Source organism: Arvicanthis niloticus, chromosome 3, assembly GCF_011762505.2.
Source record: "Arvicanthis niloticus isolate mArvNil1 chromosome 3, mArvNil1.pat.X, whole genome shotgun sequence".
NCBI classification, from domain to species: domain Eukaryota; kingdom Metazoa; phylum Chordata; class Mammalia; order Rodentia; family Muridae; genus Arvicanthis; species Arvicanthis niloticus.
In genome coordinates, this window is record NC_047660.1 from 67709051 (window position 1) to 67723223 (window position 14173).

At 34.9% G+C, this 14173-nt stretch overlaps 1 protein-coding gene across 3 annotated transcripts; it reads left to right on the forward strand.

The window, feature by feature from the left end:
* Positions 1-3156: 3156 nt before the first annotated feature.
* On the forward strand, positions 3157-12948 carry LOC117706026 (olfactory receptor 4K2-like). 3 transcript variants are annotated; one of them, XM_076931113.1, is made up of 3 exons: positions 3157-3207; positions 4491-4797; positions 7682-12948. In XM_076931113.1, exon 3 carries the CDS (start codon positions 7700-7702, stop codon positions 8678-8680), a length of 981 nt encoding a protein of 326 aa, XP_076787228.1. In that variant the 5' UTR covers positions 3157-3207; positions 4491-4797; positions 7682-7699; the 3' UTR covers positions 8681-12948. The 3 variants fall into 3 exon arrangements, with proteins under 3 accessions (XP_076787228.1, XP_076787227.1, XP_076787229.1); XM_076931112.1 differs by having other exon boundaries at positions 4491-4775; XM_076931114.1 differs by lacking the exons at positions 3157-3207; positions 4491-4797 and adding an exon at positions 4804-5027.
* Positions 12949-14173: the final 1225 nt, after the last annotated feature.

Consider the following 14173-nt stretch of genomic DNA (forward strand, 5'->3'; position numbering starts at 1 on the left):
TCTCATGGCCGTGTGTTCAAGATCCATGTTTCTCCACTGCAACCTGTTCTTTTTCCTCTCCCCCTTCCTCCTGGTCCATCCTCAGACCCCAGGAACCTTTGCTCTGCTTCCTCTCTTTTGTCCAGCCCAAGGTGTAGGCATCTTTATAGCCCAGTCAGGGGTAACTTGGGGAGCAATGTTTGAACAACAAAAGCTGGTATACTTAAGAATTCACAAGTCTTGGGGCAACTAGGTCTTAGGGGGCCAGTATTTAGCATTTTAATACGTAGCAGCATCACACCAACCGTCTATAGATCTCTATGAATTCAAAGCCAGTCTGGTCTGTATAGTAAGCTCCATACTAACTAGAGCCACATAGTGAAAGCTTGACAAATAAATAATAAAAAGACACAGACTAGCAGACTGAATTAGAAATTGGAATTCCCCTATTCTCCAAGAAACATGTGTGCTATCAACGATAAACATTACTAGGGAAAAAGGGTGGGAAAGAAAATCCTAAGCAAATCTAGCTAGAAAATGAAAAGGCATTGCTATTCTAGCATCTGACAAAACAGAATTCAAAACAAACTTTTCAAAAAAAAAAATGAGAGTCTAGTATATACTGATGAAAGGAACAATCCATCAAGAGGAAATTAACAGAGCAGAAGAGACCTACACCAAGCACTGCCTAATAGATGTTCATAAATCAAGTACTTCTAGACTGAAAATGAGACTTACTCAACAGTAATGAAATGTGATTTAAATATACTGTTCTCACAATTAGCTAGAAGAACTATAAAACCCAAACAAACAAACAAAAAACCAACTAAAAAATCCTGTAATTAAATGGATTTGTAAATCTAATGGATGGACCTGGCAGATGATACAGAATTTTCATTCCAAATAAACGAATAAATATTTCATCGCTCCATGGGACCTTCTCTAAAATAGAACCTGTATTAGAACACAAAGCAGACGCAACAGATAAGGCAATATTGAAACAATGTTTTATATTGTATCTGACTACAATGGAATAGCTCTAGAAAGCACAATCAGAGAAACTACAAAAAATATGCGAACAAACTCACGATTCTACCAGATATTCCAAGAAGAATTAATGTAAATATTCCTTAATTATTCTACAAATAGATAAGGAAGGGAGTTGGAATGATGGCTTAGTAGCTGAGAGCACTTTCTCTTGAATCTATCTTGGGTGGCTTACCATTGTCTGTAATTCTAGCTAAAGAGTGCAAAAATTATCAATATAGAAGTTGGAAACTTAATTCAAGGTTCCATCCTAAAGATCATGCAGCATGGTTGATTTCACTTTTGTTGGGAGCCGACTTTTAGCAGAAAGCGGCTAGATTATCTTTGCAGCCATCTGGAACCATATACCCTGATAAGAGATTTGGTTTTCAATAGCCTACAACAGATGAAGCACACTCTGATATCCCACATATTTTTTGTTGCTGTTTACTGCCCCCAGCTGCAAGGCGCACGTGGTGGCCATGCCTGCAAGGCATGCAGTTCACGTGCTGTCCATGTGCTATCTACGCCATACATGCTTATAAGGCACACGTGCTATCCATGCCTACAAGGCATTGCGGTGCACGTGCTGTCCACGCTATAGACGCCTGTAAGGCTTACGTCATATCAACACCTGCAAGGCACGTGGCAAAAGCGTATAAATACCTCAGAATTCCCTTCAATAAACGAGACTTGATCAGACTTTCTGTCTTGTCTCCATTCTTCGAGTCTCTTCTCCTTTATCCCCACTCTCTCTCTCGCTAGACCCTGACCCTCGGACTGGAGCGGCAGCTTGGGCCAAGACACAGTGGCCGCCAAGCATGGAGCAGAGCAGGCCGCAACATTTTGGCCCACAAAGCCGGGCAGTACAGGCCGAGACAGTTGTGGCGACCAACGTGGGGTGCCACAATGTTGAGGCCCGTACTCTTTGGGCACCACAATGTTGTGGCCTTTACTCTGCCTCAACGCTTTTGGGCTAAGTGCTCTGGTCAAGAGAGAGAGTGGGGCTGCAGGGGCAGGAGACGTGAAGAATGGAGACAAGACAGGGTGTGATCAAGTCTCTTTCCAAGTCTCCTTTATTGTCCGGGTATGCAGAATATTGGTTCAACATACTTATATCAATAAAAGTAATTCACCAGATAGACTCAAGACATAAATCCAATGATCACTTCAATCGATGAAGAAAAAGACTTTGACAAAATCCAATATCCCTTCATGGTAAAAACCCAGAGAGACAGGGATCAAAGAAACATATCTCAACATAATGAAGGTTATACATGACAGACCTATAGCCACCATCATATTAAGTGGTGAAAAATAAAAATCATTACCACTAAGACCAGGATCATAACATGGGTGCCCACTATCTCCATTCTTATTCAGTACAGAGCTATAAACACTAGTGTTATACAGTTTATACACTGTATAAACACTAGTTTTATACAGTGTTATAAAACAATAACTACAGCAATAAGAGAAGGAGATAAAACAGTTACAAATAGGAAAAGAAGTTAAAACATCTCTATATAAAGAGGTGTGATTCTGTACATGAGAGATCCCAAAGACTAACCTGGAAACTCCTAGAGCTGATAAACAGTTCAAAATGTTAGGTTACAAACCAGTAGCCTTTCTCACATGCTGAGAATAAATAAACACTGAGAAAAGAACCTTGGAGACAATCCTATTGACAATAGAAAAATAAAACAAAATTCCAAAACAAACCTAACAAAGAAGTTGAAAGACCTGCATGATCTACAATGAAAAATGTTAAAAAATGAATAAGGCAACGGCACCATGTTCTTATTCAAGCGGTTTATTCAGCTATCCCTGTACAGCGAGCTGCTTCTTCTTCTTCTTCTTCTTCTTCTTCTTCTTCTTCTTCTTCTTCTTCTTCTTCTTCTTCTTCTTCTTCTTCTTCTTCTTCTTCTTCTCTCTCTCTCTCTCTCTCTCTCTCTCTCTCTCTCTCTCTCTCTCTCTCTCTCTCTCCTCCCCATGCATACCCTTAAAACCTTTTCCGTGTTCCAATCAGCGATTGCCACGATGTCACTACTAATTGGCCACTCTCAATGATGCGAGGTAAGGCAATCAGATAACCACACCTCTCAGCGCAGACAACTCCATATATGGAGTTGTCTTTTCTCTCAAGCAATGCCTATGACAAGCACCACCTTGTAAAGGCGAGAGCAGAGCCGCTTCCCACAGGTAAGATTAATCTTGTAAAATGGCCATTTTCCCTAAAGTAATCTATAGATCCAATGTAATTTCCAGGTAAATTGAAGAAAATGGAAAAAATACATAACATAAGACAACTTGTAGCTACTTGGGAACTACGTAAGGGTCAGTGAGGAGTACATAAGGGAGGGGAATTACAGAACATGGGTGATACTGAGGTGATTTTAAAGTGGATTAGGCAAGGTTATCTTACCCTGATCTCTCCCACTCTGGAGTCACATATTCCTTTAAACAGTTTCTCATTCCTTTTGTTAGTGTTTTGCAACACCAAAATTGGCTCCCCTTTGGCTGAGAAAGGATTGTGATGAATACAAATTGTTCTACTGAATGGTCTTTATCTGATGTTTTACAAGATCCACCTCATTGTAAAAATCTCCTCAGCCTTCATATGGTCTGATATAGTTGCAGCCTTCAGACTTAAAAACCAATGAAACAAAACAAACAAAAAAGAGATGTCTTTCCCTAGGTGTGAGCCGGCTCTTAGTCAGCTGGGTATAGAACTCGCAATACTCTTAATAAAGATTGGCAATCTGTAATGTTCTCATATCAATTATTTCAATAAAAAGGAGTAAAGGATGGATAATGGGGACAGTTTAAGTGGAGAGGAGTGTGGGAACATAGTGCAGAAGAGTTTATAAGGGGAGAGATAGATGACACTAATGATGTTTTAAAAGACCACATTATGGATGGAGAGATATTTCTGCAGTTAAGAGCCCCTGTTGTTCTTGCAGAGGTCCTCTTCTAGCATCCATGTGGTCACTATCAATCAAACTGGAGTTCCAGATAATTCCTTGCCCTCTTCTGGTCTCTGACAACCACAAGTGGTACATACACACAGGCATATGTATTACGTAAAATAAAACATGAAACACATTTAAAAATTTTTAAATTTTAAAAAAGAGAAGGCTCATGGAAACTTTTTTACAAACTTCAAATACATATATATGATACACATGCACATATATAAATTACATAAAAATTTTAACTGAAATTATTGTACCCAAGGTACTTAGGGCTTTGTGTTATCCTTTGTGTAGACTTCACCTATTCACAGAAACAGTCAACTTTATATTTATTTGGTTTTACTGAGTATTTACTGTCTTGTCTGATACTTGAGTTCACTGGTCTTAGAACAACCACATATCTTTGGAGATAAATTGGTGTGTCTTAAAGAACAGTTTCCAACTTTGATCTTTTGAACACTGGAATGTAAATGGAAATAACTCTGTGAATTCGTTGTTTTCCTCTCCCAGGAAGGTTCAGTCATGCCATTTTCTCTGAGGAACACCACTTCATCATGAAAATACTTCCTACTTTAAATAAAGGTGACACACCCAAAGTTCTCCTTGCAACTCTAAGAAGACAGCTAAGCATGTTAATAACTCCCACTGCAAGTAGATTGCAGGTCTGAATCACTCACCTCCAAGTGTCATTGCCTTCTGGAGGCTTCTATATCAAGATATATATTCAAGTTCCTGGCTACTAATGCTCGCTAAGACCATCATGATTTCAGAAGACTTACACATTTTTAAGATGTGGTGAGTCATATTCTGACTGCTGGTATGTAGGTTAAAAGTCAGATATTATGGTAAAAATGTTGAGAGCAAATTGTGGTTTGTGACTTCTGGTAACTAAAGTGGCCACTTGTGTTGATTAACTATATAAAGTGTAAGTGGATATACAATAAATAAAAAGTATATTTAACCTGAAGAAAAAAGAAGCTGGATTATTCTACTGCACAGTGATTAGAGTTGCCTGTCTAGAGATGTGGAGAAAAACCCTCACTTATGGTAATTTTAAGTGTAGTTTCTATCATAATTAAATCATTGTCAGGGAAGTATGTGAAAGAGCAAAATGTGTAAGCAAAACTTTTTAAAATAATTGTGTATGAAAGAACATATAATTACCTTGGTAGCATAGCATTTTATTGAATCACTAAATTGAAGCAAGATTAGAATATTTTGTTGCACATGTTATATCAAATATTACTAATAAAATTAAACAAAGAATCATTTCTGAAGAACATTTTATTTTCAATTCCAGAAATGCCTTTGGTTATTAGTCAAAAGTTACATTAAGAGCCTTAAATAAATGATCTAATTTAACTCTCACAATTGAAGAGGTCAGCAGGTCAAAAGGATGCTGAGATATGATCTTGGTCAAAAACATCACTGCCACACATAACTACTGAGTGATTGTTCCATTTTAAGATTTCTCCAATTTTGTTAACTAAAAAAATTAACCATGTTTATTAATCATGAAAAGGCAAATTGAATATGTACACTTTAACAGTATGTAAATATACTTCCTTTTTCATGAGAAAACAGGAAGTTACTTACACAAAAATTTGTATTAATAGTAATGGTTTAAATTTGGGCATTGATTGGCCAGAAACAGTTAAAGACAAAACAGTGAGGAAGATTGTAGTTTAGTTAGTTCACTTCTTTTGTACAGCATTTAAGATGTGAACTTGTGGCTTTATTCCCTTTTGTCATCTTCCTGTTTCTGAATGGGCTATGAAGTAAGCCACAACTACACTGGACATATTTCTTCTCCAAAGGCAGAAGATGCAGTGAATGGGAATTTTGTGTTAAGTGCTCAAAAAAGATGCAAAATTATTTTGGAAGAGTTGCTTTAATATTTACTAAGATTTATTTTTTGGCTAGGAATCATAACGTCATTTTAACTGTAGGCACATGACTGAAATGTTAATTCAAATGGAAATCATGCTCTATGTTGTTCATTGAAATTATATGTTGGTATTCACAGAAGGGTTAAGTTTCTCTTTGTCTGTCTCTGTCTGTCTGTCTGTCTGTCTGTCTGTCTGTGTCTCAATCTCTGTCTCTTTGTGTGTTAATCTTCCGTCAAAAGCAAGTTCAATCCTAGTTTGATTTTCATGTGATGCTTTTGTAATATGTGTTTCTATTGCTATTTTAAACATTTTGAGCATCATTAGAAGTAAATTAATAAAAGAGAAATAAATAGTGGAGAAAAATCAGAGTTTATTGATTCTATTTTTATTTGAGCATCCTCTGAATTTATGACAAAGACTTCATTCTTTTCTAAACCTAATAATATCAAGAATATCTTAAATGTTATTATAGAAAGACAGTTTAAATTTCTTGGCACAGCTCCACCTTGTTTCATACACTTATTTAAATTTTAATCACTTTAGGTGAACTTAGAAAATTTATATATAAAATAAACAAAAATCACATTTTGAAGATGGATAATATATACTAATGTACCTATGAATAGACAAATTTTATCATGAAAACTATAAATGAAACATACTGGTAATTCTACAATGAGTCAATGTAGCAAATGACTCATAATTTTACCTGTAAACATATTGGTTTAACTAAAAATGAGGAAAGAATTTATATTGCTGCAATACAGATTTTTTTATAACTAATTGAGCTGAAATAACATTACATTGTTGTGTACTTGGCTAATTTGTACTTGATAAATTTTTCTAATAAGCATGCACTTTACTAACAAGTCACACTTTCTGTAGTCAGAAGTCTACAGTGCACTAGGTAGATGACTGGAGGAGTTTGCCTCATTTCTCACATTAGCTTTTGTCAACCAGGAACAATTTTTATTTTGTTTTTACAATTTTTTTGACAAATTGATAGACATTAGTAAACAATAAAATTTTCAAAACTTAGAACTGAAAATGGAAAAATTAACTTTAAAATTATCTGAGTTCTGAAAATATGGTTCTAAACATCTTATCTCAGTTTAATACACTAACTTTGTATTGTATAAGCTGGACCAAAAAGGCAAAAGTGGCATATTTACATTTTTAACTTTAAAAGGGTTTTGGGATTATAACATCATATAAATTGAGATTACTTTTATAGTGCTTACAAGTATACTTTTGATCACTAATAATTTCATGAGCTTAAACTTTTAAACTAAATAATTTGTCACTCTTATAGGGATTGAGTGAATTTTTTTGATATCATCATATCCTTTAACTTGTTAGTTAAATGCACTGTTAAAATGGTTGATTCAAAAATAATTCCACTTCTTGTGCATCAGAAAAAGCTTTGAGAGCTCAGCTCTTATTTTTTGCATGTGTATTGTTTAGCACTTCCCATGAATTTAACACATGTTTTTATAAATGTACACCCCAAACATGGGTATAGTCAGACAGGTGTGTTATGAGGGCTATGATGCTCAACCTGACAAGTACTGTACTGCGTTTGGCTGCTGGATAGATCCAAGAGGCTGCGCCTCTGATGTGTTACTCAGCATCAATTGTTTAAGTGGTCCCAAAAGAAAAAGAAACATCTTGAACCGAAGAGCATTTTTCAGTGGATTCTAGGTAGCCAGTGAGTTAGATAATTACTAAGTAATGTTTTAAGTTCTTCACATATAGTTTTAGACATATTATGCATTCCCAGGACTGTAATATTTTTGTCTTTTATGACTACAGAGCAGAGTCTACGCATAGATGGAGAGGCTTAACCATTCCAGAGTATCGGAATTTGTGTTACTTGGACTCACGGATTCTCCTGAGCTTCAGATATTCTTCTTTGTGGCATTTTCCATTTTTTACTTAATGACAATGCTTGGGAATTGCTTAATTCTGTTCACTGTCCTGTCCACTTCACATCTCCACTCACCCATGTTCTTCCTTCTCAGCAACCTTTCTCTGATTGACATATGCCTCTCCTCCTTTGCAACTCCAAAGATGATCATGGACTTCTTTGCTCACCACAAGACCATTTCTTTTGAGGGGTGCATTTCTCAAATCTTTCTTTTGCATCTTTTCACAGGAACTGAAATTGTACTGCTGATTTCCATGTCTTTTGACAGGTATATTGCCATATGCAAACCTCTCCACTATTCAACAATTATGAGCCAAAAAGTGTGTGTTGGACTTGTGGTAACTTCTTGGATGGTCGGCTTCCTGCATACAATGAGTCAGCTAGTGTTTATCCTCTATTTACCTTTCTGTGGTCCAAATGTGGTAGACAGTTTCTTCTGTGACCTTCCTTTGGTAATCCAACTGGCTTGTATAGATACATATGTTCTTGGGATCTTCATGGTCTCAACCAGTGGTGTTATTGCTCTTATAAGTTTTCTGCTTTTGCTCATTTCCTACATTGTGGTGCTTGTCACCATCAGGGACCACTCCTCAGTTGGGTCATCTAAGGCTCTTTCCACATGCACATCACATTTCATAGTTGTGCTCATGTTCTTTGGCCCATGCATTTTCATTTACGTGTGGCCTTTCACAAACTTTCTGATGGATAAAATTCTCTCTGTTTTCTACACCATCTTCACCCCTTTTCTGAATCCACTTATCTATACTTTGAGAAATCAAGAGGTAAGAACAGCAGTGAAGAAGAAAATAAGTAAGCAATATTTCTCTTTTGAGAAGATAAATTCAAATTATACAGTGAGAGCACTGGAGAGATCCAAAGATTAAGACCAGGTTTTCTAACAGAATAAGAAACAATTAACCTATGATCTGCCTTTCTAAACATTTGATCTTAATTTATGATACTAAGAAGTCAGGGTTGAGAGATGCATTGGCTTGCTTTAAAACTAGTGCTGTGTTTGTTTTTATGATCATGAATCCACTTGAATGTGTTGAAGTTTATAATGTATTTTCATAGAAAACTTATGTTGCTATAACTTTGAACACTGATTCATTTTCTTGTATACATGAAATCTGACACATACATACCAGGGTTAATACTCTGTAAGAAGTTTAACATAAACTATTCTTGTTTGCTTATTCCGAGCACTTCTCTTTGACTGTCTTGTGATATTTTATGGTGTCCACTTCAATTTAAAACTTTGATTAGTATTTTGAAACATTAACAGGCTTTATTCATAACATTAGAAAATTTATTTGGAAATTTGATATTATGAAACAATTATTGTAAATAAAACTAAATAATTTTAATCACTGTTTGAGTCCTAATACAAATTTGAACCTAATAGATTAATACTTTAACAATCTATATTCTCAGTTAATATGATGATTACTGCTATCAGATGAGTGACATAGCAAATAATGAATTAATTGAGGATCTGTGATATTTAAATAATAGAAAGAAGACTACTTAAGTAGACTGGCTTTTAGAACTTAGCTATGAATAATAGGTATAACAGACCCATTTACTCTTAATTTTTTGTATGAGATTACTCTTAACTGCTGAATTCATGATACACTTTGTTTTTTAAATAAATTAGTTCAAACTATTAAATTTTTATAAAATTTGCATTTAGTTTTCAATATCATATGTTTAGTGAGAAAAACTGAAATTAATTTCTAAAATATATGGTTCATTTCTACCCAACTTGGTTTATTACCAATGATGTTAAGTAGATTTTTTTTTATCTGACATAATCTTTAAATGTCAGATAGATGATCCATCTTCTAAACTGCTGAAGAACCAAAGGCACAGAGACTTTTTCCTAATTCAAGGCTAACTCATGATAAGAAGCAAAGCACATTATAGAGACCAGCAAGGCTCCTGAGTTAGATCCTGGATGACTCATTTATACCTTTTTAACCCTTTTTTTATCTCTAGTATGAAAATTATGAAAAGTAGATTAAAATGTTTATGATAATGTTTTATGTAAAGTAGACATGTGATTTCTATTTTCTTGAACTATCTCAACTATGCTTTAATTTTAATCAATGTGCTTCTGAACAGTAGCTTTATTCTGGGAAAAGCAGTAGCAAAATCGCATTTAATGCTCTAATTTTTTTCTGTTTTAAAACTATGGTCTGGTAAAACAGATGATAAAAACATTCTGGTTAGAATGCCTAATGTTTTGATACACCATGAGGTTGTTTCTCCCTGATTTAATGGATATAAAAGGAATTATGAGAGCAAACTGTCACCAGAGACTAAGAATCCTGCAAAAACATAAGCTCTTGCCTCTCAAAGAAGTGACAACTTTAAAGGTACATTTTTAATATCTAAAGTTTATTTGTATATATATATATATATATATATATATATATACATATATATACATATATATACATATATATATATTTATATGTAGTGTTAAGATTAGCTATAAAGCCACACATTTAATTTGAGAGCTAGAGCAAATATATAATTATTTTGTTGCCTCAGGTAAACAAAACATACAAAAATATTAGTATACTTCTGTGTCATTTCTAATCTTATGCAAAAATATCTTTATTTAAAATGTGATGTCTAGCTCTAAAGTACCCTCATTTAGTTCAGTCATTCATTGTTGAGCACCTATTGTATCAAGTCCTTGCTGGGTGCTACAGGGTCATTCAAGTACAGGATCTTTTTCCTTGTCACAGAGAGATGTCTATTCAGTAATTAGATATGTCTGTTGTAAATTTAAATTGAAACCCCAGAAGTTTGGTCTATTTTTAAAACTTTGAGTAATTTTTTTAAAAATTTCTTTAGCCTTGGTTTCTTCACCTATAAATTTGTAGTAATTGTGTGTAACAACTATTGATGTTGAAACTAAACAAAAAATATGTGTAGGGTATTTAGCAGTAATAAATACTAAGTAATAATATTGTTACTTTTGCTGTTGTGTTAAAAAGGACAAAGCTGCAGGAACTGAAATAGAAGGGTCTTACTTGAACTTGCCTGACATAGTACTATATTAATAAAAGTGTATTATTTTCTGTAATATTAGATATATGCCAATACTTTTGTCATAAATCTAGGTTCATTTGTACATTTATTGTTTTATTGTACAGCTGTGTTTTTGTAAACAAGTATTATATTTTACAACTTTACTTTAAATTGAAACACATTCCATAGCTGTATGGAAAACATCAAATAAGTATACTATGTCTGACAGGTCAGTATCTTTACAACATTTTCTGTGTTTCCTTGTTTCTTTCCTTTGTTTTTTCTTTCTTTGTTTCTTTTTTCTTTCCTGTTCTTTTCTCATGTATTATATTCCACTGCAATTTCCCTCTACCCAGTCTCTCCCTGCAATCTCTGCTTTCCCCCAAATCTATCCCCTCTACTAGCTTCCCTCAGAAAAGAATAGGCCTCACAGGAACATCAACCAAACAGAGTATAGCAAGCTACAATTAAACCAGGCATATACCACCACATCAGACTTTGACAAGGCAACCCAGTAGGAGGAAACATGTCCATCAATTAGCCAAAAGAGTTAGGGACAGCACTTGCTCTCTGTTGGAATTCCTATGAGCTACTCAGCCATAACACAGAATCCTCACAAGAGTTTCTAATGGATGAGATGTACTTGAAGAAATGATCAAAACCACAAGAGATAGCTCACGCTGGAAAGGATATGGAGCTGAGAAACACTCCTCCACTGTTGGTAGGAGTAAAAACTTGTACAGCCACCTTGGAAGACAATATGGCAGTTTCTCAGAAAACTGGAAAGCAGTCTACCTCAAGACCCAGCTATACCACTCCTAGACATATATACCTAAAGGTCACTCCATCCTATCACAAGTACACTTGCTCAACTCTTTTCACAGCAACTTTATTTGTACTGGGCAGAAACTGGAACCAGTCTAGATGTCTCTCAACTAAAGAATACATAAAAACTTGGCACAATTACACAATGGAGTATTACTCATCTGTTAAAAACAATGATATCATGAAATTTGCAGGCAAATAGATAGAACTAGAAAAATTCTTTCTGAGTGAGATAATCCAGACCCAGAAAGATAAACATGGTGTGTACTCATGTATAAATGGATACTAGCTATAAAGTAAAAGACAACCATGCTACAGCCCACAGATCCAAAGAGGCTAAGTAACAAGGAGGGCTTAAGGGGGAGGGGGGATGCAAAGATCTTCATGGGAAGGGAAAATAGAATAGAATTCTTTTTCATTGTTATTGTTTGTTTCAACTTAAAGTATGTATTATATTACATCCTGACTATAATTTCACCTCCCTCCACTCCTTCCATCTTCTTTCTCTGACCTAACCCATCTCCCAGATCCACTCCACCTCCTTTTCCCTTGAGGAAAGAGCATGCCTTAAAGAAATATTAAGTGAAATGGCATAACAAGTTACAGTAAGATTAGGCTCAAAGCCTCATATCAAGGCTTGATGAGGCGAGCAAGTAGGAGGAAAAGAGTCCAAATAATAGTAACCATATTGAGGAAGTTTAAAGTATGACTTCTATATTTTGTCTGTGTTCACACAGCCAAAGACAGTAATGTAGGTGTTTTAAGTTTTATATAATATGATTTATTTAAAATATTAACTGTGAATAAATGATGATTTGTTATCTAGTCACTTTATATCAAACCCAGTAAAAAAATTAAGTATAGGCATGGAGAGTTTCAATTTCCAAGAGTATGAAAAAGTTGTTGTTTAAGGATGTGGTAGAAAGTACTTCATAGGAAAAATTCAAAGTGCGTATTTCCTCTGAATAATAAGTCTCTAAATTTAGAGAATGAGTGGGTAGGTATGTAGCTTAATTCTGGGTAACAAATTCTGTTCTGAATATTACCTCACAACTGCACAGACTGGACATGGTACTGAACTCATATGATGTATCAGGACAGCCATTCCTTAACATGTCATGTATTCACCTGTGTGAGGTCATCTCTCATTTTTTTTAATCCTTGATTTTCTCTTCAGCCCATTATAAAATATCTGTTGTTGAAGAATGAAGGTGCATCATAATTAGAAGATATTCATTGAAGATAAAAATAGATTTATAATATAGTCAATAAAAATGTTCACAGATTTGTTCTATATTTTATTCTCATTCACCACCCTTTATAATTCTTAAAAAAAAGACCTTTAATTTTTTCACTTTTGTTTGTTTGTATATATTTATTATATTTAATATTAAGTCTCATTGAGGAAATTTGAAAGTTAGGTATTTCTACACACACACACACACACACACACACACACACACACACACATGTATGCCTATATATAAGCACACACCTAACCCTAGAGGATAACCTACTACTACCACTTTTGTAATTTTAACTGCATTTTAAATATTTAACTTTATACACACGATAATCATAATTCCTATCCCTCATTGAAGAGACGTATTCTTACAGCAGAGAAAGGCTATCACAGAAATCTACCACTGGTCTAAAGGCAGAGAACAACTAGCTTCAGGGTGTGCCACTTTATTCTATACATCTACAACATTGCACTATACATAAAGTTCAGAGAACAAGTTAGAAGTAGGCTTGTAAAGATTGTAAGAGACAGAGAATCAGTATACTGTTTTCAACCATGGCAATGGAGCTGTATCCATGAAGTTTAAATAATATTGCTGCTTAAACCAGACAACAATAATGACAAGATTAGTTGGCATATCAAAATATTTGGAGGAAATCTACAGGGCCCTACCCAAGAACTGTAGACAATGGCTTAAGAGAGATGGAAAATCAGCTTTTCTAAGGTTTAGCTCACTTATACAAATACAGTCCCAACTTATCATTCTTACACACACACACGCGCACACACATACACACACACACACACACACACACACACACACACACACATTTTCTCTCTCTCATATATATATGATAAGATATATATATCTTAATTATATCTATATCTATCTAATCTCTATATCTCTATCTCTATCATCTCTCTCCCCCTCTCCCTCTCTCTCTCTCTCTCTCTCTCTCTCTCTCTCTCTCTCTCTCTCTCTCTCTCTCCATATCACTCATCTCTTCACCCTTACTTTGCTTCCTAATACCCTAGTCTATTCTCATCAAGTCCCCACTTCTATCAGTTCTGTGACTATTTTGTTTCTTTCTTTTTTTAGTGACAAAGTGAGATTAACCAAGGCCACTCATGAAACCCCTGACTGCATATAAGTGACTTATCAATGGCGACATAACTGAAGACAGCTCCCTAGTTTCTAACAGCTCTCCACTGCCATTAACTTTCTTAGAGGAGTGCTGCCCTATGAACACCTCCTCCCTCCTTTGTC